The 26,081-nt window shown below is 38.3% G+C and overlaps 1 protein-coding gene across 7 annotated transcripts; it reads right to left on the bottom strand.

Moving 5' to 3' along the window:
* Nucleotides 1-1,741: 1,741 nt before the first annotated feature.
* Nucleotides 1,742-18,353, bottom strand: WASHC3 (WASH complex subunit 3). 7 transcript variants are annotated; one of them, XR_008468558.1, is made up of 8 exons: nucleotides 18,181-18,350; nucleotides 16,425-16,523; nucleotides 14,099-14,164; nucleotides 12,540-12,668; nucleotides 10,889-10,999; nucleotides 6,880-6,944; nucleotides 4,801-4,879; nucleotides 1,742-3,529 (listed from the first exon to the last, which is right to left on the bottom strand). XR_008468558.1 is itself a non-coding variant. In XM_054215254.1 (7 exons), the coding sequence occupies exons 1-7, from the start codon at nucleotides 18,229-18,231 to the stop codon at nucleotides 3,445-3,447; spliced, it is 603 nt and encodes a 200-aa protein (XP_054071229.1). In that variant the 5' UTR covers nucleotides 18,232-18,351; the 3' UTR covers nucleotides 1,742-3,444. The 7 variants fall into 7 exon arrangements, 6 of the variants coding, with proteins under 6 accessions (XP_054071229.1, XP_054071220.1, XP_054071265.1 ...); XM_054215254.1 differs by lacking the exon at nucleotides 4,801-4,879 and having other exon boundaries at nucleotides 10,889-10,996; nucleotides 18,181-18,351; XM_054215245.1 differs by lacking the exon at nucleotides 4,801-4,879 and having other exon boundaries at nucleotides 18,181-18,346.
* Between the last annotated feature and the right edge of the window lie 7,728 nt (nucleotides 18,354-26,081).

The following is a 26,081-nucleotide window of genomic DNA, read 5'->3' on the forward strand; positions in this document are numbered from 1 at the left end:
AGTGCTAAACTTCAGTATAAAGTTATTTTCTTGTCCAGATGTTATTTTTGCCTTTGATGGTTGTCCGAAGTTTCATTGACATAAATACAGATAATGCATCTAGTCTTAAGGCACCTACATGCATTTAAAATGCCTGTAATATCTTTAAGAAACTGACCTTTACACATTCTGCGCTCCGGTTCACCAGCAAAATGAGGAAGATGGTGATCGGATTAAAAAAAAAGAAGTCTGTTTAAACACTGAGTATATAATTTATTAATAGTACATAATTAGTACATAGCTGTTATTAACGGATGCATTCAACAGTTATTCCAGCAACAAGCTGAAGTAGTTCTTATGCCTAAAAACTGTAATATTGCCCCAGATGATGATTTTAAATCCACGTAAAATTTCAATGTATTAGATGTGTATGACTGACACCTCTTAACGTATACTGCATCTTTTAAAAGTCCGTTGCTGTGGGGAGCTTTTTACAAATAAAAGTCACTTAAAAATGGACTTCTTCCCTTGAAAGTACTATGTCTATCTGATTACTATGCAGCCAAGTTGAAATACTCCCTCCATCTTCTATTCCAAAACAGATGGCAAACAACGAGCAAGTTGGAATATGCTCCGCTTATAGTATTTAGCTTGCGGTTAAGGGCTTTCCAACTTTCTGGGGTAGCACCATCTCACTAGAAAACTGCTGTAGATCAAGGAGGACTAGCACAGCTGACATAATTCAGTCTCAAACCAGCCTTCCCATACTTAGTAGCTTCTTGTGTCAGCGTGTGTCCTAAACTGAAACATCTCAGATTGAACTTGGCTACAACCTAAGAGTACAGCGATGTGTTTAACAGATGAGACTGGCAGGAACAGAGGAGCTAAACGCGGTCAGAGGTTCCGAAGGCAGTGGAAGTGCTATGGCTGCTGAGGCACTGAGGGTACACAGAGGTGGTTTTATCTTTTTCTCCCTGGTTCCTCACAGGTCAGACACTTGGATTTTGACTGTGCACTCTGCCACCACTTCAGGGGGAGAGGAGACAAAGTGGGAAGATTTTTCTTAACGTTTCTGCAAGCCTACCAAGATCGCGCTATTCCAAAGTAAACAGCTAGTCTGAAAAAAACACCCAACTCTTAAGCAATTAAATTCAGCAGGCCTACTACTGAAATTGTTGTTCTGTGACATATGTGACACACGTAACTACCAATTAATCATCCCTCATTATAACAAGTGACAGTAGGCTAGAGGTTTTCTTTTTCATTTCACAAAAAAAAATACAACTGTAGTGGTGTAAAAAGCAAACAATTTTAGTTTCTTCAGATTAAAATTACCTTACACGAACTGCTTCTTAAAAATGATAAACGATGGAAGTCCTACCTCCTTAAATGTGTTTTAGTAACGTTGTTTATTTCTTTAAAAAAATAATTAACTACTATGCCTCAAGTCAGCTCTTTAAATCACGCTACTTCCTTACATAGGTTAGTATCAGTTCAAGAGTATTGAACGTACCGTTCTTATTAATTTCGGTCTTCCTTACATTTTCTTGTTAGACAAGCAGCTATGGGCTGTTCAGTCCTCCAGTCAGAGCACTAACGCGGCTCAGGTGGAACTCCAATCCCCTGTTTTTAAAACTCTCCCCTTCAGCTAGCAGACTGACGCAACTTCAGCACAACCAGTTTTGGAGAAACATGCATTACAGAGGCTCCAGGGGAATTTTCACCTTGTTTAAAACATACGGGAATAAAACAGAACCACAACTTTGGTTTACAAAACATAGCTTTAATTATATAGATTGCTTCAATGAGTTTTCAAATATAGATTTCAAAAAGTCACCAGTGTTTTAATATATGCTTTCTGAAATAACATTCAAACACTTACTTTTGAAATACTTATTGCTAATATGTTAATATTTGTTGAGTTTTACCAAGTGTTAACTATTGAATATTTTTGTTTAAGTGTTCAGTAATAATTAACTCATCATTGAAACGCCATCGCTAGTCATTTGTTAGTGCATATATGCTTTCATAGGGACTCAGTTATTACTCTGATTTACAGGTTATGAAGAGCTTAAATAGGTCAGCTAGACTCAAATGGGAGCCATGATTAAGTTCAGAAAAAAAAGCAGATAACCTACTGAAGTGGCAATAAATAAGAGAGAAGAAAATGACTCGGTCATAAAAAGCTAACAAATTTATATACTTAGACCTTCAGTTTTAGTCTCTTCTCGGTCTCAGGAAGAACGTGAAAACACCAGAGGGTGAATGATTGCCTGGCCCACAGCATTCTGCTATAATCACAATAATCTGGGGAATTCAAACAGATTGAAGAATTTCATGTGGAACAAACTATATTAAAGAAGATTCTTTAATGAAATGTCACTTCTGACTCATGCATTAGATTAAGTACTTTGGACGGAAGTCTTCAGGGCCAGTCAGGCTCCAAGTGGATTCCTTCATATTGTTCCCAATGCACACCTCAAGAGGTAGCAAGGCAGTTTTACCACAATACAAACGGAATTTTGGCTTCTTTGCTGAAATTTCAGCAAGGGCACCAATTTGGAGGCGATTTCTTATCCTATGCAAACTGCTCAGCCACAGCTCCTTTTGAGTAAGCCCAACAGCAGTCAGAAAGTGGCTTCTGCTGACCCATGTGACAGTGTACAAGTCGTGAGAATCTGGTATTCCATTAATTATCTCCCAGTCACTTCTTTCACAGTGTCATTTGCCAACCCACCTTGCAATGTTTGTAGCTTTCTACACCACTGTAACTTGAATTTGATAAATCAACTCTTCTACAGAGCAGGAATTTCATTAACAACTCCGTGCAGACTCTAATGTGAGGCTGAATAGCAGTATATACTTTGAAAACAGATTCACATTGGGTTTTAATATATTTTTCACTTGTATTTTAGTTTCTCTCAAAGCAGAGTATCACTAATTTGCAATCACCATAAGATACCTGACGTCTGTGTAATTCTTGTTACATCACTTTAGAATATAGTATATTAAAAAAAAATACAGTTCATCAGATTACAATTAAACAATTTCATTTTGAAAAGTTACTTTACTTGTATGTTATGGTACAAAAAGAAGGCAACTTAGGTTAAAAGTGTTAGATAGAAAATACAATAATGAAGAATACAGTGTTAGAGACCTGAAGGTTTACAGGTGTGCAATTTTTAGAGTTTTACAAACTAATTTCAGAGAATCAGAAAGGCATCTGAACTGATGCAGCATAAAAATTGCAACGATCCCACGATTAATTTTCATGGTGGGAAAAGTTCAGGTTGAAACATGATGCTTGTTCAAACTTTCTGGGAGAGAACACGGAGGATCTTAGTTCTTAAAAATGCTGTCAGCTAATACACATCACCCATGGGACCCATGCAAAACCATTGTCTGCTAAAAGCTCGAAACACATTAGCACTTAAGAGACGTTTCCAAAGGATGAAATCAGTTTCTTTAGTCACTAAATGAAGATTCACTATCAGAACTGTCCTCTGCTTTCCCATCATCTCCCCAGGCAGGCACAGGGGCATCTGGGGTCCTGCAGGCAACAAAAACGTTCTATGTTGTAAATCCTAGAAGGTGGCTGAGAGCACAAGCAACTTAGTACGTAATGCTAACGTCCTTTCACCACAATTGCATGCACTTTATATCCACACCATTTAACACAGTAACTGTTTATGATTCACAAACTCACACCTTGCTGGTATTGCTTCACTTACAACTGAAAGATAAACACTAGAAAATGTTAGTCAATGGACATTAAAACTCTGTAGACATCAGTTTGAATGCACACCTTTGAGGTTATCGGAAATAATGACAGATCACTGAGAAGTGGCAAACACTTGTAGAAAGAGTTGAAATCAGGCAATACTGATTAATTCAACTTTTTTTTTTTTTTTTCAATCTTCAGAGGTACTAGGGCTGAAAGGAACATGCTGTACACCATTAAGCAGTGTAAATAGTACATGAAAAAAATAAGACAGGAAATGAACAATATTGTATCCAACTAAAACTGCAGGGATAATTTAGAGAAGCAAAAAAGAATTACTCAGAGTGGAATTTGGCTAGAACACTGGGTTAAATTTGACATGCAAGAGCAGCCATGGGATTTTTATTGACTACAAATGATCAGATCTCTTGTATTTAGTTTTGGGGAGAGTATTTAAGATGGCTCTTAATATCGTGTCAAAACATTTGCTCAGGGAATCTACTGGGAACAAAGGGGAGAGAAGCAAGCCATGTAAAGACTACCTAACACTACTGGCTGAAGATGCTGGCTCTCCCTGGCATCTCCCTCCTAAATATGTAATGAGTTTGATAATGCAAGCAAGACCGAGCCTGGTAAATTCTGAAACCAAGGCAGAAAATATACATGCAGTTACACTTGGGGAAGAATGGTCTTCACAGAAACCAACTTCCTGTATGATAGCTAACTGCTCTCTTTGATAAAATACTACATTTTAAACTAAGCCGACAATTGTATTATTCGTCCCATTGTTATTTATCTTCGGGCTACTCCTGTGTGCCATGACACAGAATTTCTTTTCCAACTTTAGTTCTGTTTATTATAATTTCTCTGTTGGAAATCCCTAAGGAATGTTTAAAGTGCTTCTAAACATTTTGGGTGCAAAAATGAGAAGTGCATTACAGAAATGTAAGAGAGCCTTCTCCCTCCCCCCTGCACACCTCCAAAATAAATTAAGCAAGCGTTTGCTTTTTCATGCAAATACCACTTCACAATATTATTCCTTGTTGCCGTGGTAATGACAAAACAGAAAAGCCGTGCAAAGACATGTGATCTGGAGAGACCAGTGCAAAAACTCTCCTCTAGTAAGGAGAGGAAGATGGCAATGATTTCCTTTAGTTCGCGAGGGCAGGACAAACTCTTCTGGAATCGCAGACAGGCAAGAGAGGAAGGATAAGAAACAAAAGTTAAAAATAGATAAATTGGGAGCTTGATTGAATAGGCAGTTTTCAAATTCTATAAAAGGTTGAGAAAGGAGTGACAACAGAAGTAAAACAGCTGAAGGAAGAGAGTATAAACAACTCCATATTATTAGAATTAGCATCTCTGCAGCCACAAAAAACCCACACTCAGTCACTGGCAAGAGTGACTTGGGAGAGTCTGCAGTAGGCGATTGAGCATAGAGTGATAAGTACATTTTCCTAATTTTCACTGTGACTGACTGAGTAGGCCTAAGGAACCTGAGGACACAAGAAATTTGATGTGAATAGCAAGATACATACGAAAAAAAAATATCTATGAGATTGAGACAAGAAAGCCAGAAAATTAAAAGAAAGGTCACACCTGACTCCTTAAATATTATGCACTATGCACCTGGCCAAAAAATTAGCTTTCATTAATCAGGTAGATTTGGTATACAGTTTTCAAACCAGTAACATTTTAAAGAAAATGTGCCCAAGCATTACTGTTGCACAGAATCTTTGAAGATGGACTTGGAGACCAAAGCCCAGACATATTCTGCGAGCCCCAATCCACAGTAATAAATGTTTCTGTCTTAACCCAAATCAGACGATCCAAAAGCAAGTGCTTTTTTTAAAAAAGCTTTTGAAATTTTAACCTATTATCTTATTTTTATCTACTATAAAAATCCATCCAAACATGAAGAAACAGCAGCCTTTACAGAAAGGTAGGGACCAGAAATGCAGAGCAAACAGTACAACACATTTAACACACAAATAGTAAAACCATGTTTGATAACCCTGTCTCACACTTGCACAGGTTCTTGTGTTCTTTTTCTTATTTCTCATTCAATCAGCAAAAATACCAAATAACTACTTCAGGCTTATTTAGACACGAGGAAGTAGCTGGGAGCTAAAGTGACTCAATATATGATGATACTTCCGTTTTCCTATATTTTTATTTATTATTTTAAACAAATTACTTGCTTCAGAGTAAGCCTTTCCAAAACGTAAAAAGACTTCACTGGAAAGAAGAAAAGGAGAAGCAGACTTTCTAATACACTGACAGTTTCTGAAGAGGATTAGTGGATATAATGAAAGTTAATATTTTCATCAGTTTAACAAATTCTGTGAAATAGTACAGTAAAACTAAATTACAAGTCAAATGTAAAATAAGCCTAAAATTCATGCTTATGGCCAGACAGTAGCTTTGAAAATGAGTATTTATTCTTAGTAGTCTTCACATCAGGTTTGCTCAATCAACAGTCACAATTTCAAACTGCTGACTTCAATTTACACTGTTAATGTTGAAGTCAAATTGTACACTCCATCTACTGAAGGAATCTGGAAACAGATGTGTTGTCCCTCATGCGTCCAGCAAAATAAAATAGAGTTTGTTCTTACTACTCTACATTGATGGCATTCTGTTATTGAAGTGCTGAAAGAAAATACGTGGGAAAAACCTCATACTCTAAACAGCACAGTGAAAATGGCTACTGATGTATTACTTGATTCCTCATCGCTAAATGCACATTGTCACATGTTCCCTTGTCACTGCTATAGCCTTTTCCTTGAACTGCACCACCTCTGCTTGGCTTGGAAGAAGTCCTTCCATTTCCTCACAAATCTGAATGGTGAAGTCCTGCAACTTTCTGTTTGGGGGGGTGCAGTATCTACCCATTTATATTCCAGTCTCTGTATTACCTGGGCCTTGCCTCGGACTAGCCAATACTGAAAAGACAGCTCATAGCTGAGATTGTATCCTCTCCTCCTTTGGTACTGATGGCCCTCTTCAGACCTATAAAAGGCTAAAAACGCCTTTCACGGAAGACTTCAAAACCTGTTTTAAGGCTGATAGTTTAGATTCACAATGCCGTAAGCAAGCTTTTCTAAGCACACTTTTTTTCCAAGTTTTTTAAACACACGGTTGAATTCCACCCCTACTGGAAGTTACAAATTACTTACTCAAGAAGATCTGGATTTAGCCCTTCAGAAATCATTTTGTTTCGTATTGCCATTACAGGAACACCCTGTGCAGGAGGAGGAAGAATAATATGAAACTATTGGACATAAAGAGGTGAACTAAATCCCACAGGTTCTTTTAGCTACACTTCTATACAAATGTATGCATGTCATTTGTTGAACATGAGAGTGGAATGATAATCTCAGTTGCCATCAGTACGAACCGAGAAATGAGAAATGACTAAGATCAAAGGCCCTTTTAATCTTTCTTATATTTATAACAAAACACCTACAGAAAGTTGCAGGGAGAGAATCGGGAATGGACAGTTACATTTGCAATTCATGCAGACAAAACCAGAAGGCTGAAGTTATGTGTATGGACTGAGAATGTGAAGAAAGCACAAAGACAGCAGTTAACAATTGTGCTTGAAAGACAAGGAAGACGCAAACATGCTGAAGGTATAGAGAAAGAGGGAGGAAAACCAGGAAAGTGCATCTGCTACAGCTCCGGAAGGATACCTTAAGGCAGTGCTAAAAATTGGAAAAGTCTTTAAAAAGCATGCAAAAAAAGGCAAACAGGACACGAGAACAGAAGCACAATTTAAAAGCGATTCCTCTGAATACAAGTGCTTGTACAGTCAGGCTTGAATCTTCTGTGACTTGTGGACAGACTGTAGCCAACTATGTACGTGTTAAAAAAAATTCCTTCCTTTCACTGCAAGTCCTTCCACAGCTTCTGCACTTTATTTTATTCAGCAACACCTAAATATCCCCCCATCTTGGATCGCACACCCAAGAACACATTGACCCACGTCGTCTTACGAGACACATTCCAACAAGCTGCTCCTATGTTTCCACTAGAGTTGCTCAAGGACAACTTGTTGCTTTGCCATCCCCTGTTGCAAACCATCAGAAACACCACCTGGACCACTGCATGCCAAGAAAGGAGGGAAAAAATAAAAAATAAAAAATAGTGATTTCCAAGGGACAGAGCTACTGGTCGTCTAGGAAAGTCGGGAGAGGCCTCACAATCTAAATGAAAAGTAGCGTAGAATTCTTTTGGCACAGGACAAATATCTGTTGTCCAAAGTAAGTACAATAGTGATAAAATAACGGGCAGCCATGACTAATGTTCCAGAGCAGCATGTGGTACTACTGACAGTTGCAGTAGCTAACCTGGCAAAATGAGAACTAAGGTAGCTGTCTTACTGGGTTCTCCTTGTGCAGTTTCACAGTAAGAATTACAATCAAGACTTTTGCTTGAAGATTCCAGAATAGCACGCAGGCAGGTACAGTTTTAGCAATCTATTAGGCATACTGCCAAAAACGTGACTCAAATAGTTGTGAGGTATGAGCTTGCAATAAAGAATTTCTCAGTAATTCACAACTAATGTACATTGCAAAGGGGAAAGCATCAGAGTATTTCATGACACTTTAAAATATTCACTTATTCTAGTATAGATTTGGACACCAGGGATTGTGTGTGTATACACTAGCTCACACTATCTAATTCTTTTCCCTCGCTTGACTGCTTTTAGGGTTACTTCCCCCAGCTTAGAAGTCACTGATGAAGCGTTTATGCATCAATTCAAATCATGTGAAAACCAGACTGAGTCAGGTCAGACAAAGCCGAATTTGTATTTGCTCTCAATGAAAGGGAGCTCAGTGTATGAACTTTAAGAATGCACTGGAAACTGCTATGCTTTCATGTTCGCTTGGAGAAGCATTTTATTCCAAAATTGTATGCATCAAAAACATACAAAAAAAACCTCTCAGCACCCTCATATATCATAGATTTACAAAACTAATCTTAAGTTTAATCAAAATGCCCTTTAACAGTGCACAAAGATGACTGTACCTATATCTGTTTATAACACAACTAGGGCATTACAATTACTTTATCTTTCACACTTTCTTAAGTTTTAATCTAGAAAATCAGAGTCTAATACTGCTGTGAACCTAAATCTTACTAAAATAAAGCAGACAACTATTTTAAATCTAAACAGTAAGTACACTGACCAAACAGGTCCACTGAAATGGCACAGGCGCACTTTTCTAACGTAGGAGCCAATACTAAATTTCCATGGCATTTGTCTCTGCCCAGTTAAGATTTGAAATCATCCAAATCACTACACATTCAACAGAGTGCTCCCCAGCCCTACTCACAGCCAGGTCCTGCAGCTCGGGAAGTGTGCAGGTACTGGAGAAGCCACAGCTCAAGTATCAATCTTGTTGCAAAATATATTTTGGTTCTCCATAGTCCAGAAAGAGGTCACATACCATCAGTGCTGGCAACTCCTGAAGAGCATTGCACTCTCCATGTTTGGTTTTTATTTCAGTTCTTTCAAGCAAGGATCAATCTGTACCAGGCCAGTCAGTATCCTGGCATCTACGCAGCTATGTTTGGTGTTTAGAATGAAATAAGAGTATTTGTACTTTAAACATGAAGTTTATTTGAAATCACAGACTGCTCCTCTCACCCTGTCAATAGAAGCGTTATGAACATTTATTGTAGCAAATATGATACTGCTTTTGTAAGGCTTGCTTTAATATTATTGTTGTATGTTTTAAAAAAATATTCATTTAGTTAGCTGAACTGCACTCCATCGAAATGAGTTTGTTACTGTTTCATAGAACAGCTATCTTTAGTGAAAAAAGATGTATCTCTTCACAGTGCAAATTCTTAAATACTACAAACATTGTGAGTAATAAATAAATGATCAATTCAAACAAATCCTCAGCTAGAAACTTAATTTTGGCAAATGAATGACACTAACTGAAATATTTGCCTGGACGAGAAGACAAGTTTGGCAAATACAAAAACACACATTAATTTGTAGTATGTTAGTTTGACTTTCCTACCACACTGTTTACAACTGGCAGAGGAGTCACCAGGAACTGCCAGTACAAAGGATAAATGTGGAAAGTGAGATCTCACTCCTTTAGCAGTCACCAAAAAAAAAAAAAAAGTCAAAGTAATTAGACCATCCAGGACTTTCACATCCACTTTGAAGTCTGGCATTAAATCAATACACTAACATAGCATTCTACTCTCTGCTACTACCCCACTGCTCCATTTTCCAAATGGTTCGTAATAAGCTACCCATGAAGTGCCAATTTGTGATTCAAATGAAAAATAAGGTGTGGAACATTATCCAAAGTACCAAGGACACTAATTGTAATAACTGCTCTGAAGAGGGAGTGAAACCATGAGAGGTTGGTTTTAACACAAGCAACATTTTACTAATACTATGACACAGTCATATCTTCCAGAATTATAACATATATTTCAGAGGAAAATTTCCACTGACAGCTTGAAAATACAGATTTTTTTTCTTAGTTTCCAATCTCATTAATTTTGTGGATGTGAAAAAAAGATCTCTTAAAAAACATCACCAAGAGTCTCCCATTCACCTTTTCACCCCTTCATTAGTCTTCACTCATGTAAATATTGAGATTACATTCATTTCTTTCCTGTTTATCTGTAGAACAGCCCACAGACAAAGAGGCAAACAAAACCTGCATTACAAATAACAGGAAACTGAAGTGGAACCAAGCAGTGAAGCAACTCTTGTATCTCTATTTTGTATCCTACAGAAATATCAAATACTCCTGCTCTGAACTATACTAGCAAAGCTGCATTTTGCATCCTGCAGCAAAACCAAACTGCAATCATGAATGACGCCAATTCTGCCAGAATAACTACACTGTCTGTGGCATCTTCTGTAACTCCAGCTAATATCACTCTGCATTTACACATCTTCACACCTTCATTTCACAAGTATATTGGCAGAATTTTGTAGAAAGATCTCGCCTGAAGCTGTCTGAGAGATTATATTACATCAACTCATTTATTAGCGAAGACGTGATAGAAATATTGTGATGTTATCTGAGCTTATAGACTACTGATGCAATACATGTCTTCAGACACTTAATCTTCACTTACAGCTGTGTGTGATGTTCCACCTAAAAATAACGGAATACCTAAAGAATCATAAGAGAACTGACTTACCACTTGTACCATTTTGAGATATCTGGCATATCTTGGATCCTTGGCCACAGTTCTAACATTTTCTGTTACTACCTCTGTTTTCTGTAACCCTTCTTCATGTATATTGTTCTGCTGTAGACAAAGAAGATAACACATTAATGGTTAGGTATGCAGACCAGGAGGCATGGAGAGATTTCAATCCAAAAATCTGTAATTTATGGGTAAAGTGCAACTCTTCTTACATCAAGATTATTCTGATCTGTGCTTATATTATTAGAGATTTCCAAGATGTATGAATACACAAAACCCAGCTTTTTCATTATTGACTTACAAATGTGACTTTCTACTTGTAGTCACAATTTTAAGCCATTGTATAATACATGGAAAAAAATTAGCCTTCAATATCCCTGTTAAGTTTGTTGTATTTAATGAATAAAACAGAACTAAATTTTAATGCTTACTTTATAAAAAATAATTTTTTAAAGGATTATAACTATCTGCCCTAGTGGTCCAATGCCTTTTTTCCTTAAAATATTTGTTTGATTCCCTGACATATGTTTCATAGAGATCATATAGCTTTTAAACTATACTTTTTAGTATAAACCATTAACCTAAAGGATAACATAAAGAAATCAAAGAATCCTTGAGAGTAATTAATTAAAAAAAAAGAAAAATTACAAAAAGCTATAGTACTACTTAAAGGACAACAGAAAACCATGTATTTGTTATTACACTAACCATTTGAAAGTAGCATTGGAAACCTCCTTTCAGAAATATCTGTCCCTACCGTAACATCAGAGAAGAGGAACATTTTAAAGAAAACAAAATAGCTGGGAACAATTTTCTAACATGACTGAAACACACAATGCTAACTGTCCATTCTGTCTCCCATGTTGCTGGCTGCAAATTAGAGTTACAATCTTTAACAGGCAGGGAAAGGCAACAGAGTACTCCAGCTATTGCCGCTCCACAGCAACTTCTACTAAATACAAGGAAGAACAGAGATTGGAACTGGAGATTCAAAAAAAACAAATTATAACAGGAAACTGGGGAAAGAACACCATCTACAAATGGGCCAGACTGGTGATCACAGGATTTAAGTCTGGGTTAAAAAACTAACCAAACACATGCATACACAAAAAAAAAAACAACAAAAAATTAACTGCAGGGAAAGGATCTTAATGTTGCTCACTTAAAATCACTCACATTTTCTGTACATAGATGATAATATATAGAAAACATTGACTCTAATAATCTCTTTAAAATAAAGTATGTTAGAAAATCCAATTTGAGCTGAAAGCTCACATTCTAAAGGAAGGAGGAAAGAGTTGGAATTACATGGTTCGAACTGTTATTTTAATTCATGTCCTTCCTAGTCCCCTGATGCAGTTCACATTCATATTTTACTGCAATTGAAGAGGAAGGAGGCATTAACCATTAGATTTGAGTTACTTCTAATTATTTAAGCCACATATTCAAGAAAGGGTATACCCTCTTTTGTTTTAAGTCACTGGTTAAAACAGTTTCATTAGTAAAAATCATAGTTTTAGATCTTTATAGTTGATTGCTCTCTTCCAATAGACTTGCTTCTTCCATCTATTTCAAATGAGACTAGAAACTTGACACGGAGAGGTATACTCCTTCAATGTATTAGTTATGCTTCATTACTTACTCCAGATTGAGGCGATACATCTGTCTGTTGATCCGTAGTAGCTTGTGCCACAGGACCATTTGTAACACTATTCATATTTGCACTGGACACTTGAAATTTGACATCTTCTAGGCCAGGAATAGAGGATAACTGAGTGTACAAAACATCATCAAATAAACAACGAGCATATCGTAAGTCTATCTATACAATAAAACCTGCAGTATGCTGCTTAACACATATTCCCCAGGTAGGTTTCACGTTAGTAAAATAGTAACTTTTTACCACTAGTTTTGCTATTTTGAGTGGCAGAAAAACAAAAAAAAAAATAAATTTTTCTATTCAGGTGGCCTCTACAACAAAACCCCCAAAACACTCCATTAGAGCTTTCACTCTTAACATGAGGCTGCAGTGCAGAAAAGACTTCAACACCTTCCCAGCATTTTGCTACTGTACTTATCAGCTACACAAAAGCCGTGCCATCTTCTCTACTACTTCCTCTACAGTGAAAGAAATCATGACAAGAACAGCTCTATTACCTAACAGATGGGCGACTGGTTACAGATTTTGCAATTTTCCACATCTTTCACTCTTTTTTAAGGAAATGCTGAGAGTGGATATTAAATATGCTGCATATTTATTTGAAGGAAATTCTATTTAACGTGATTATCAAGAATTTTGGAAAAATTATCAATATTGATAATTCCTAAATATTTTGAAATAAATAAGAGTTAGTAAGCACTGTTTGTACTACTACAGTATTTTTCTCACAAAGATCTTAATGAATGGTTTCAAAACGTCTTACCCCTGCTCCCAGAAAAGCCAACTGAAATTGCTTCCATCATCATTGAAAGAAGGATTTGTTAAAACTGTACAGTGAATGTCTTTTTAGTTTGGGGCTTTGGTTTTTTTCACTTTTAGCAAATTAAATGATAATACATGACTACAAATTATATCCTTTTGTCATTTTAGCTGAAGAAGATACACCAAACACATTGGTGTTAGCTTAGATCCAATTCAGGTCACATTTCACTATCAAAAGGTTTACATGGCATCTATCTAGTTACTTACACCAATTGAAATCCTTACAGTTTGGTAACACTTAGAAAGATAATTTTGCTTTTTAAAGGGGGCAAAAACGTCTTATTAGAGTTTCCATGGCAAATGCAATTTTTTACTGCAACCCTGCAAGACAAGTCACATATTTTAATATCTGAAAACTTCCCTCCATTTTCTTAAAACCAAAGATGCAATAAAAGCAACACAAGTAAGCTGCCACGTAGTTCAGCTGCACTTTCATGATCCAAGTGCTCCCTTCCTGTTCAATATGCTTAAGAGACAAAATCAACACTTCCACTATGTGCTGTTGGTTCCTTCCTTACATATCAACTACATCTTCAAATGTTACAAAATAGAAGTGGCAAGGCATGCAAAGAGAGAATTCCCCATGTGAGCATTTTGTATTAGCTCCTTCAAATCATTATGAAAACTTATTTGCTCAATTCAGACTATGAAAAGGAAGCTAGTTCATGCAGTCTAGGACGCTGCCACTGTTAGAAGATAAAGATTGTACATATACATACCTTTGCATCCAAAATATTGAGTGTTGTTTCAATTTGTTGGATACGGAGAGAAAGTGCTGACAATTTCTAGAATAGAAAACAATTAGGACGTGAAAACACTCCCATAGGCCACTTGTACATATAAAACAGTTCATATCTAGCTAAACAAAATCACTTTTGTGTTCTACCTGCTGAAGGCAAAGTAGAGCGTAAATTATATGATAACATTATGAAAAAAATGAAGTAATGACGTCCCTTTTTAGTACAGTAGTTACAGTGGTACAAATTTTAAATAATTTTAGTAGGCAGTTAGTTTTCCCAAATAATGACTGACAGAAATGAAGACAGACTATGTACAAAAGAAAGCCAAAGTAAATACGGTATTACTTTGGGCAACTGGAGAATAATGGCAGACATACCGTACTCTCACAGTTACCAAAACATCTTTCTTCAAAGCTTTTTCCAAATGCGGAAGATGAAAAGATGCAATATGTGTGTATGTAACAGAGCAAATACAAAGTAGAAAAATCTGATAAAGACTACAGCAGGTAATTGAAAGTCCTATATAGTCAAAATGCACAGTGAATCAGAACTAACCAGAAGCTTTATATGCTCCAGGTGCACCTCAATCAAATTTTGACACTTTTTTTTTTTTTTTTTAAATACCACTTAAGTTTTTTCTAAATTACTCTATAAGAACTGTCACTCTTTTAACTAATCACTACCATACTCCACCAGACCTGTCCAAGTGAAGTTGGCTAGCACGCTGGCTGGCAGGTACGTACCACTCTGACAGCTTTCTGGCACGTTGGCAAGATTCTGCCTGGCTCTGAAGCAGTACTTTAACACCCTAAGAAAATGGCAGTTCTGCCAATATGCTAGAAAAAGTAAAAAGAGACTGACAGGAGTTAGTCTTTTTGGATAGTGCACTGACTTGTTTACAGATGGTTCTTTGTTCATGAAGAGGAGTTAGTTCCTACTGAAACTATGTGCCCTGCATGTAAGTTGGGGAAAGGGGAGGAAAGATGTACAAAAGACAGTTATATAACTTTACGGGTTAGTTTGACTAGACAAGAGCCAAGAAATTTAGAGTTAAGGATGGTATCAGTCCTAATTTCGAATTTCTTGGCTTCCATTGATTTACACTGGGACCTTTCACTCTAAAAAACTTCTGTACTTCACAAATAGAAAAAACTTTTCAAGAAGTTTATAAAGCAACTATTTAGTCTCTTGGGTAACAACACATTTAGGTTAACTAGTAACTATTATTAAGTAGACTTCACAGCATTGCTGCGTGCTCAAGATGGCTTTAAATATGCAAGTTCTGATTTCCATAATGCCTATGTAAGAGGTAATATTGAGATCATGTGACAACTGAGTTTTGGACAACTGACAACAGCATCACCAGGCAGTTACACTGTCCCATGTATCAAGTTACAATACGTTTAAAAATCTAGAAAAAAAATACTTTTTTTCCCTCTGAAGCTCCATATGTTGATGTGGTAGCCAAATTTTATACTTGCCACGGGTCTGGCTCTAAACTTTACCAACAAAAAACAATTTCTCAGATTACATGGCTTAGTCTAATTGGATTTGACTGCTGCCCTAGCCCTGCTGGCTAGGGCTGTATAGTAGTTTTTGTTGAATACCAGCGAACAGTTACAAAAAAACCCACTAATGACAAAAAGGTTAAGCTCAAAGCCACATTATAAAAACCCCTTTCTACAAAAGAGGAAGCGCTCTTGTCCTGTTCAGTGGACAATTCTAGTCCTGTCAGTCTGGTGTATTTCCATTGACACTAAAGTCACCACAAAAACTTATCAACATTAAATATTTTTATTTTTCTCTTTTTAACAACACACTACAATGAAATGCTTCACGTTCCATACCAATCACCTGCCATTGTATCACCCTTTTAAATTAAAGGTGGTAAAATCTGAAAGCAAGTTTTGATGCAATAGCCTAGGACACAGATGAGAGGGATACTGACTGTCAAAATGGATTCAGCACCACAGGAATATGACATCCTTCTTCCAAAATAAGATGATATCCACAGATGGAGCTGCTCAGAAGAAATTCCAAGTACCAAAAAGTTCAAAGACTGTGCCAAACGCAAAAGTTTAAGGAAACACGATTAAGTGTGCTATAATCAGCAGTTCATGTGGATATCTTGGGGAAAAATCTGTCTTAAGCACTTACTCAAGAGAAACCTTGAACAGAAAGCAGACTAAATTTTTTTGGTTTAAGCTACCAGTACTATTGCATCAAAAATATTTAAGTGAATGGTTCTTGTTTCTAGGATTTTTTTCATTGTATAAATTGACAGCTGGGAAAATAAAAAACATACCTCTTCACAAACAGTAGAAAAGCGGTTGAGAAACTGTACTGTGTGAACCACAAATTGGTTTAGAAATGCTACAGTTCTTTTCTGCTGAATAGCAGGAACCTGCATTAAATAATATAGGAAAATTAGATTATTTTATATATACTCTATATATATATACACTCTAAATAGATGTCAATTCTCACATTTGGATTCAAAGACCTGTTAAAACATGGAAATGTTTTAGAAAAAAATATTTTTGAAATCTACCTTAAGTGTGCTCACTTTGAATATGTGTACATATGTATGTGTACATTCAATGTGTACATTGTAAACAATTTATAATATGTATTATGTATAAAAATCCTTTTTCTCTAAAAACCTAGTAACATGACAGTTGAAAAGTTGCAGGATACGCAGAAAAGGCAACAAGATCCACATACATGAAGGACTGTTATCTTATTTAGGAAAACACTTTAAGATAACTTTGTGAACTTTCCTGAAAATCAGTGTTAAAATATTTTTAAAAAAAGAGAGGAAATCAGAATCTTTCCTTCTGAAGCTTAGGAAGCAAAACCAAACTTTTGTCATCCATACAAATACTCAGTTACAACCAACACAATAATCAAAAATAAGGAGTAGTGAAATTGCTGTCTCAGTCTTTAGTGGCTACCTATACTTCTTATTTCCAAGCCCAGACTATCCTAAAATTACACTTTAGTGTCACTCCTCCTAGTCAGATCCAACGCATGCATACTTTTCAGACTAAAAGGTAGAATGTTATGTTTGTCAAAAAAAAGTCTAGTGCTTATAACGTAATAGACAGTTGGCATTTTTATTTAAAGCGTTCTAGAAGGCTGGAATCAGGAGCATTCACACTAACGTTTATGTATAAAATTATAGTGCCTCAGGGTTAATTACCTTGGATAATTGTTTAACTCTTAAACTTCACACAGGAAATTACTCTATGGAATCATAATTGGTGAAAGTGAAGGATTTACAAGGAAAAATATTTGCAGCCAAGCTCCAGCTACAATGCACAACAGTTTGTGAATACAGTGAGTCTCTGGTCTTCACCTCTTTTTTGGTCTTCCATTTGTCAGTGTGGCCATTCACTACACTTTGCCAATCTTAAGACGTCCTGATTTTCTGTGAGACTTCTGTTGCTACTAACTCAAGCTTTGAGTCTGTGCACCTGTACGGCAGGGTTTGCTAAAGTTCAATTCTGCAGCTCCAAAACCGTCAAACAGTGCTTATGGTCTTATCAGAAATGTATGGGGTAGCACAGAGGATGGAGGGGTCGCTGAGGCAATCGGAACTGCCCTATCTTTGTGCTCTGTAGCTGAGAAAGAAAGCTAAAAGGATGTTTTGCGTCATTAAAAGGCACGAATAAGCAGCTTTGCACGTGATTTGCCTCACAGTTCTAAGACTCAAGTGGCTGAGCTCTTCAATATAACGCTATCACAGAACTTGGCGGAAAACGCCGTTGAAAAACGTTAATATCGCGCTCCTGGGGACAAGAGAAGCCGCCTCGGCCGCCCGCGACCCTGCCGCGGGCACTCGGCCGCCGCTACAAAAGCAGCCCCCTGCACACCGCCCCGCAAGCCGCTCTCCGGGCCCCGGGGGGTCCGGCGAGGCCGCGGCCGGGGCGGGCAGCGGAGGGAGGGGCGGGGGGGGGGGGTGGGGGGTGACAGGCCTCGCCCAGCACCAGGGCAAGCGCAGCCGCCACCGGGGGAGGAAGCGGGACAGCCCCGGCCCCCCGGGCGACCGCAGCCCGTACCTTGGTGAGGTCGATGCCGGAGCCCACGATGGGCAGCCCGTCCTCGTCCATCCCCACCGGGCCGCGGCGGCGGGCCGGAGGGGCAACCCCGCACCCCGGATGCGCTCCGGGCGCGACCGCTTGACCACGGCCCGGAAACAAAACTTACGCTGTGAGGAGCGCTGTGCCCTGTCCTTGGGGCCTGCGCAGTTCCCCTCTCCCAGCGCAATGCACCATGGGAGTTGTAGTCCGAGGGGAGAGGGCGAGGCGGGAGGGCTGGGAGCCCTCGCTCTGCGGAGGCCTTCCCTCCCCTCTCCGCCTCCCGCTTTTTTGTGACCCGCCCCATGGTGGCCAGGTGCTCCTGAAGTATCAACGCCCTGCGTTTCCCAAATCTTGGGTGGTTTGTTTGTCCCCGCCGTAGAGGGGCCCCGGACAGGCTGGGGCGGGGCAGCGGCGAGGCGAGGCGGGCTGCGACCGTGGTCCTTCGAATCACAGAATCACAGAATGGTTTGGGTTGGAAGGGACCTTAAAGATCATCTAGTTTCAACCCCCTGCCATGGGCAGGGACACCTCCCACTAGATCAGGTTACTCAAAGCCCCATCCAGCCTGGCCTTGAACACTTCCAGGGATGGGGCATCCACAGCTTCTCTGGGCAACCTGTTCCAGTGCCTCACCACCCTCACAGTAAAGAATTTCTTCCTAATATCTAATCTAAATTTCCTCTCTTTTAGTTTAAAACCGTTAACCCACGTCCTATCACTCCACTCCCTGATAAAGAGTCCCTCACCATCTTTTATGTAGGTCCCCTTTAGGTACTGAAGGGCTGCTATAGGGTCTTCCTGGAGCCTTCTCTTCTCCAGGCTGAACAACCCCAACTCCCTCAGCCTGTCCTCACAGGAGAGATCCTCCAGCCCTCTGATCATCTTTGTGGCCCTCCTCTGGACTCATTCCAACAGGTCCATGTCCTTCTTGTGTTGGGGACTCCAAACCCAGACATAAGTACTCCCATGGATTCACACTGGTGCGAACATCACTCCACAGCTGGAGGGCAAGGCCCTGTGTAATGCAGGTTGTGAAGATAAAGCGTCTTCCCCAGCAGTCAGACATCAAAAGAATAATGAGAGAAGCCAGTGATGAAACTGTTTCTGTGCTCTTATGCATTGTTTGGGTGGTGAAGGGCCACACTTTGAATATGAAGAATAAAAACAACAAGCACTGAATGACCGTGGGGTCTTCTGAAAAAGACAGAAGCACAGCTCTAATCACATTAGGAAAGATTCCTGTACTGTAATGCTTACGCAAAAGGAAACAAGGGGATATGGTAAACCTAGCTGTGGCCTGTGTAACGTTTTTGTTCTGTTCAGCAATACCTATCACAGCTTTCACTCGATCCTCAAGCTTAGGGTATAAGTAGGTCTGTTCTTCTTCAGCCGTGAAACCCAGAGGTACCAGGCTCCAAGAAAAGGGGGAATAATCTGTAGGTTTGCAAATGTTCCTCTGGAAGAATTCCCTAAACTGGAAAATAACCAACCTGTTCTTTCTCTCTCTATGGAGAGTCAGGAATGGCAATTGCATATAGATCATGCATCTAACCCCCAGGCAGATTAGCTATGAATGAAATACGAGAAATGACCTTTAAATCCCCAAAGACATGGCTCCAGACAGAGCATTACGCACACTTGAATTTGTTAGTAAATCCCAACTTGAACAGTATATGGAAGCGGCATCTGTTGGGTTATTCCACCATGAAAACTATTGTTGACTCTCAGAATTTATTCTCACGTTAGCCAGGAATATTCAATTCAGAAAAGAATCCATCCTTTGGAAAAGGGATGCAATGTCACTGTGATCACTGATGTCTGGGCTAAGTTTTGGAGAATCTAGGCAAAGCAACGAAAAATCCTAGAATTATGATGTGTGCTATGTTCATTGTAACATTGGAAAAAAGATTACCAACAGCTCAACCTGTTAAGTAAAACTTTACTTCATTTAAATTCTGAGGTTGTGTACTACTGGAAGGCAAGACAAATCAGGGTGATTTGGGGTCCTTGTTGACAGTAGTGAATCCAAACAGAGTATAGTGGAGGAAATAGTTGGTGAAAATTCTTCATGGCTACATCTAAATACTACTACATTTAATAATAATAAAAAAAAAACCTATCAAAATTTACAACAGTTAAGAATCTACCATAGTCAGTAGGAAGCTTCTCATGTGATGAGATCAATAAAAACACACTAATTACTTTAATACCTTGAAGATTAGAACCCGAATGTGCTATGCTAATTTTGGTTTAAAATTTAACAAAATTCTCAGTTTACTTCCAAATTATTTCAGTTTGCTAAGCATTTTACAAACCCATATACAGAATCCTGGTAGCTGTACACAGAGCACTTAGATCTGTTACTCAAGTTTACATAAAATGCTCACTTATGTACTGAAGCTGCTTTTCTTTGATTTTATATTTATTACTTCCATAATATATTTATTACTAACCTGCTGTCATATGCACATCCTTATTGCTCTCACTGAAATCCTATAGCAAAGTCTTTTCGCCCACACTGTTTGGATTATTGAACAACCTGTCTTTCATACTATGTTTTGGAGCACTGACATGCAGTTGGAAATTTCTCACATTTCCCAAAGGAAGGACAGGGGATTAGCCTACAAAATTCAGTAGGTTTAATCTAGTTTATAGGAATTGTGCAAATTTTTGTTGGGCAAAGGAGCCGTTTGTTTAAATTATCTAAGTGAATTATCTTACCACCTTAATTATCTCAAAAAACTCCCTGAATTATATTCAAGAATTAATCTCATTTACCATAAAATGTCCATAATACAAGTTTTGCAGGCAATGCCACAGAAATTTAATAATGTAAATGATTAGTCAAATCTTATCTGAATCTCTTAGTCTGTAAAACTGGACAAGAAATCTCACAAGAATATGCTCTTCTGTGAACTTTCTGGTACTTCCTGCTTTTAATTTGGCCAAAAATACTGCATAAAAAAGTGCAACACAGCACTTTTTCTCCCAGCTGGAATTAGGAAATGCAGGGTATGAAAAGTGAAAAACAGAGAGTAGAGGAAAATGATCCAAATGTTTCCAAAACCTCTTAAAAATGTTCTAATTGAACTGGTTAGTTAAACTGGAACTATTAATGACTGAACCGCCAATGGGAGGATTTATAAAAAATAATAGAGTGATAATATCTAGATTTACAGTGTGTGTGATTTGAGAATGTATTTTGTACCAGCACCCATACTGGATGATAAATGTCAAATTAAGGAATAAATACTGTATGGTACATAACTGCTGGCAGTTTATACCCTGTGTATGTGTCTACATATATATATATTTATCTATCTGCAGGCATTTAAAGACACAGTCATGTAGCTCCACCTTTCAGTGAAGGAAAGATCAAAGACTGTTTAACAGTTACTGAAATGCAGTTCAGCTGAACATTAGTATTTTGAAGATGTTAACCTTAGAGATGCTGAGGCTAACTTGGAGGGCAAAAGCTGTGTGTACAGGAAACTGATCAAAGCTTTGTCTTCATCATCAGTAGAAAGTATTTTGTCTTGTGATTAGTGTACACTAAAAAGTAAAGGCAAGAGCATGGGTTTCAAAGCACTGAAACCAATCTGCTACATGTATTTTTATATTGCACAAAATCAGAGCTTCTTGTCAATTGCAAAACAAAACTGCACAAGCTGAAAAAACTGGCAAGTGCTACTGTAACATACAATGTTCCTATGCATTTTGTATGCTTATATACTGTTACAGGTCCTGAGAGACGATATTCTGTTAGACTCAGCAAATAGAACTCAAATAGCTATACAATTGAGAGGCAAGTTAAACAGAAACAAAAAGCTGATCCAAAAAAATTTCCAGACATGCTGTCACCTGATCCTCCATAGGGGCAATAGCTGTTTTTACTAAGGTGGTCCAATGAACAGCTGAAAAGGTCAGAGTGTGGATTAACATTTTTTTGATTTCCCATGGGGTCTTCTAAATCCATGCTTGCAAAGGGTATTCTGGCAAAGTTTTCTATATGAAACTGATATTGCCTCAATGATTTTTCCCTCAACTGAATTAAAAAAAAAAAAAAGGTCTATCTTAATAACTTAGGTATGTCAGAATACGTACAAACGTAACAAACAGAAGGTTCACAGAATTATCAACCCTTGACAGATAAATAGACTGAGAAATACAAATGTCAGGTGTTATGTAGGTTCATTTAAAAAAAAAAAGAAGGAAATTAAATGATAAATGGTTTGCAGTTCTCTGAAAATGGCTTGTCGAGTTTCAATTTTCCAAATACTGCGCTAAGGCAACATCAGAGGATTAACTAATTATTTTGTTGTGCATGGAAGAACATGGGGAACATGCTAAAAACATTATCTGCTCATTTTATATTTTTTTCTAAATACCCATTTTATTCTGGAAAGAAGTAACACGAAGAGCCTTGAACTTGGCAAGATCATTCCAATCCTTGGTAAATAGTTTTAAGTAGTCCTTAAAAGCAGAGTATTAAAAACAAGCATCCTGGCTTCTGAATTAACTACAGAACAAAAGAATTTCTGCCGCTTTCTCCCTTGGGTTCTGAGCAATTCTAAATAAACAAAGTCTTAAGTCAAAATGCACCTGCACATACCTAATGCAAATTGCCTTTGCCAATATGGGTACTGAGTATAGTGTGTGATAGACACTAAGACAGGGAACTACTGGAGAGAGTCCAGTGGAGGGCTACGAAGATGATCAGGGGACTGGAGCATCTCTCTGACGGGGAAAGGCTGAGAGACCTGGGTCTGTTCAGCCTGGAGAAGAGAAGACTGAGAGGGGATCTCGCCAATGCTTATAAATATCTCAAGGGCGGGTGTCAATAGGACGGGGCCGGACTCTTTTCAGTGGTGCCTGGCAACAGGACAACGGGCAACGGGCACAAACTGGAACACAGGAAATTCTACCTCAACACGAGGAAAAACTTCTGTACTTTGAGGGTGACAGAGCACTGGAACAGGCTTCCCAGAATGGTTTTGGAGTCTCCTTCTCTGGAGATATTCAAAACCCACCTGGACGCATTCCTGTCCAGCCTGCTCTAGGGGAATGTGTTTGGGCAGGGGGTTGGACTAGATGATCTCCAAAGGTCCCTTCCAACCTCTACCATTCTGTGGGATTCTGTGATGTCCTGCATAGCTAGGTGCTATGTAAAGCTTTGCTCTGAGAGTGGACAGAGAAAAAATAATCTGTTTCAGTTTCATGACACATCCCAAAGGACAGCAGTGCCCCAGTCCAGTCTTTCCTCTCACACCCACAAAGACTTTTAGTTGAGTCTACAAGCCACTTAAACCTCCCATTAAACCTGTACTCCTTGATCAAACTGTGGATACAAGATGAAGAAAGTGCTGTATCTTGAAACATCCTCCAGTCTGCTTATTTTGCAGTTTAAGCACACACCCGTCAAGACTGGAGCATCGTCCAAACTCATCTTAAAGTTAACAAGTTGTATAAGTTCTAGTTTCTAGTTTCCTACATACTGGGATTTCCTTTTGGTTGCATACATTCAGCCAGTTGCTTTTAACTCTCTACTGGCCAAGCCAAAAAAGGGGAAAACATATTTTATGTCTCTTAGTCAGCCAAATCCACGTTGCAAACACTTCCTGTGTATCTGGCAGAGAGAACATGTGAGAGTTCTATATTATATGGACTCCAAGGACCTGAGTCTTATAGTAACACCAGTTATTTGCACCTCCCTGGAAAAGGTCTCCTGGGTGGTGCCAGAGAGGGCACAAGTGGGACTGCTGCTCAGCGCAGGAGGCAGGTCCATGTGCTGCATTACAAGGGAGGAGTGATGAAGGTGCCTACACCATGGCTGCTTATCCGCACTGTGAAAGCTTCACCTGTGCGACAGTGCATAATTTGTGTTCTGCATCAAATAGCCTTCTGGAGGGAAATAATAATTTAAAGCACAAATAATACATTTCGTCTAGAAATAATCTGTCACCCATAATGAATATGGATATTTCCAGAGAATGCAGGGCAAGTTCAAACAGCAATGAGAAGCTGGAGGCCTCCCATGAAAGGAACCTTCTGTCGTACAAGCTACTGCACAGCAGCTAGAGGGAGGTGGGGCCTGGATGTTCGTATCTGTTAAAAACCGAATATAGTGGAAATTCCATCAATATAGGAAGAAGCAGTCTGAAATTTTCAGCAGATATCAGATCAAGGCATCCTGTCTTCAGTTAAAAATATTGAAATAAGAGTTTTACTAGGATTACCACCACTTCCACTTTACAATGTAGCATTTTGTGATGGTTTTAGGATGCAATCTTTGCATCAGTTTCGGCTAAGAAAATGATCAGAAACTTCTGACCTATAAAGATTTAATTAAAACATTTTTAAAGTATTCACATACAGCTCTGTCATGAAAATCAAAGGAGGCCTATTTTTATCTCTCATTCCATGATCAAAAAAATAACACTTTATTTCTTTTTACTTCGGAATTCCTTCCAGTTCTGAGGGAGGAAGACATCTCCCCAGGAGTCTCAGGGAAAAGACACACACAGGTAAAGGAAAAGCTCAGATGAACTGCAGTGTGGTATTTTGGCTCGAAACTAATGACTAACTGGACACAGATAGAAGGGTATTATTAGAACACGATCAAAGGTGAATCAAGAAGATGACACTAAAGGCACAATGATGCTATTTGGGAAGATGCAGCTCCTAGCTCTTGCTCCAGGACCATTGCTTCTAAGTACTGTCCCCCACAAACTATTACAGGATAAATCCAAGAGGCACTGGACAACTCCAATGTTAAGACAAGCAATGAGATGCTCAATGAAGTGGCACAGTCAAATGCCTGCATGACCAAAGACTGTTCACAGACAACACCACAGCAAAGATATCGAGAAGACTGCTACACGATTCTTGGTTGCATGCTAAATAGTTACTAACTTTTGAGACCCATTTGCACTTTTATCAACTTTTCTGTGCTACTTTGCTTGTTCTGCACTTTTGGTGTTTTCTTATAGCCCGCAGGGATACCCAGAAAGGTTTTATACGTTTTTTTTATTATTAATTCTGTTTTGCTTGCACTGTATGTGGGTGGGTAAATGATTTGGAAAAAAAGAAGGGGGTGAAAAGGTTGCATGCAATAGATTCCGACTGGACACTACTGTAATACCAAAATACTTATCCTCATTTAAGTCTGTTGGATACCCTTACACCAACATTACTTACCCTGTCTTTGTGGCATCCAGCTATTGGATTTAATAATTTCCTTGCTTTCTGTACAAGGATCTCAAATATCGCTTTAATAATTACCTCTTTCACTGAAAGTCTAGAAAAGTGAGCGGTCTTTCTGATTTCAGTATTTTGGACTCCTCCAATTTCTAACTATATAAATTGTCCTAATTTGGGATTAAATTAGCACAAATAAATTCTGTGATAATTTCAGGGTTTGTTTCCTTAGTAAGGATAACTGGGGATCAAGTTGGAGCAGATGGTAACCCCACTGGAGAAAGTAAGAAAGGTCTTCCAAATAGTTTGCAATTGTTCAATTATATCACAGTTTATGGAGACAGGGATATTATCAGCTACATAAATGAAAACTCATGATCTATGCTAATATTGTTTTGTTGGTTGGTTGGTTGGTTGGTTGGTTGGTGGCAATATTAAAGAATAGTGAGAATGTTAACACAGAAGAAAATGATGATAACACAAAAAAAGTCTTTCTTGTTTAGAAGAGGGCAGACAAATTCAATTTAAAGTACACATGACAATCCGAAGAGTTTTAAAAGACCTTCCAGGGTTATAACAGTATCAATTTAGTTACTATAGAATTTTTCTAAAAGTATTTCACTTTGATAAATACAATTCAAGGATTACAGCATCTTGGAACAGGTGGTAAGCAGTTTGTTGAC

Source organism: Rissa tridactyla, chromosome 1, assembly GCF_028500815.1.
Source record: "Rissa tridactyla isolate bRisTri1 chromosome 1, bRisTri1.patW.cur.20221130, whole genome shotgun sequence".
In the NCBI taxonomy this organism is placed as follows: Eukaryota; Metazoa; Chordata; class Aves; order Charadriiformes; family Laridae; genus Rissa; species Rissa tridactyla.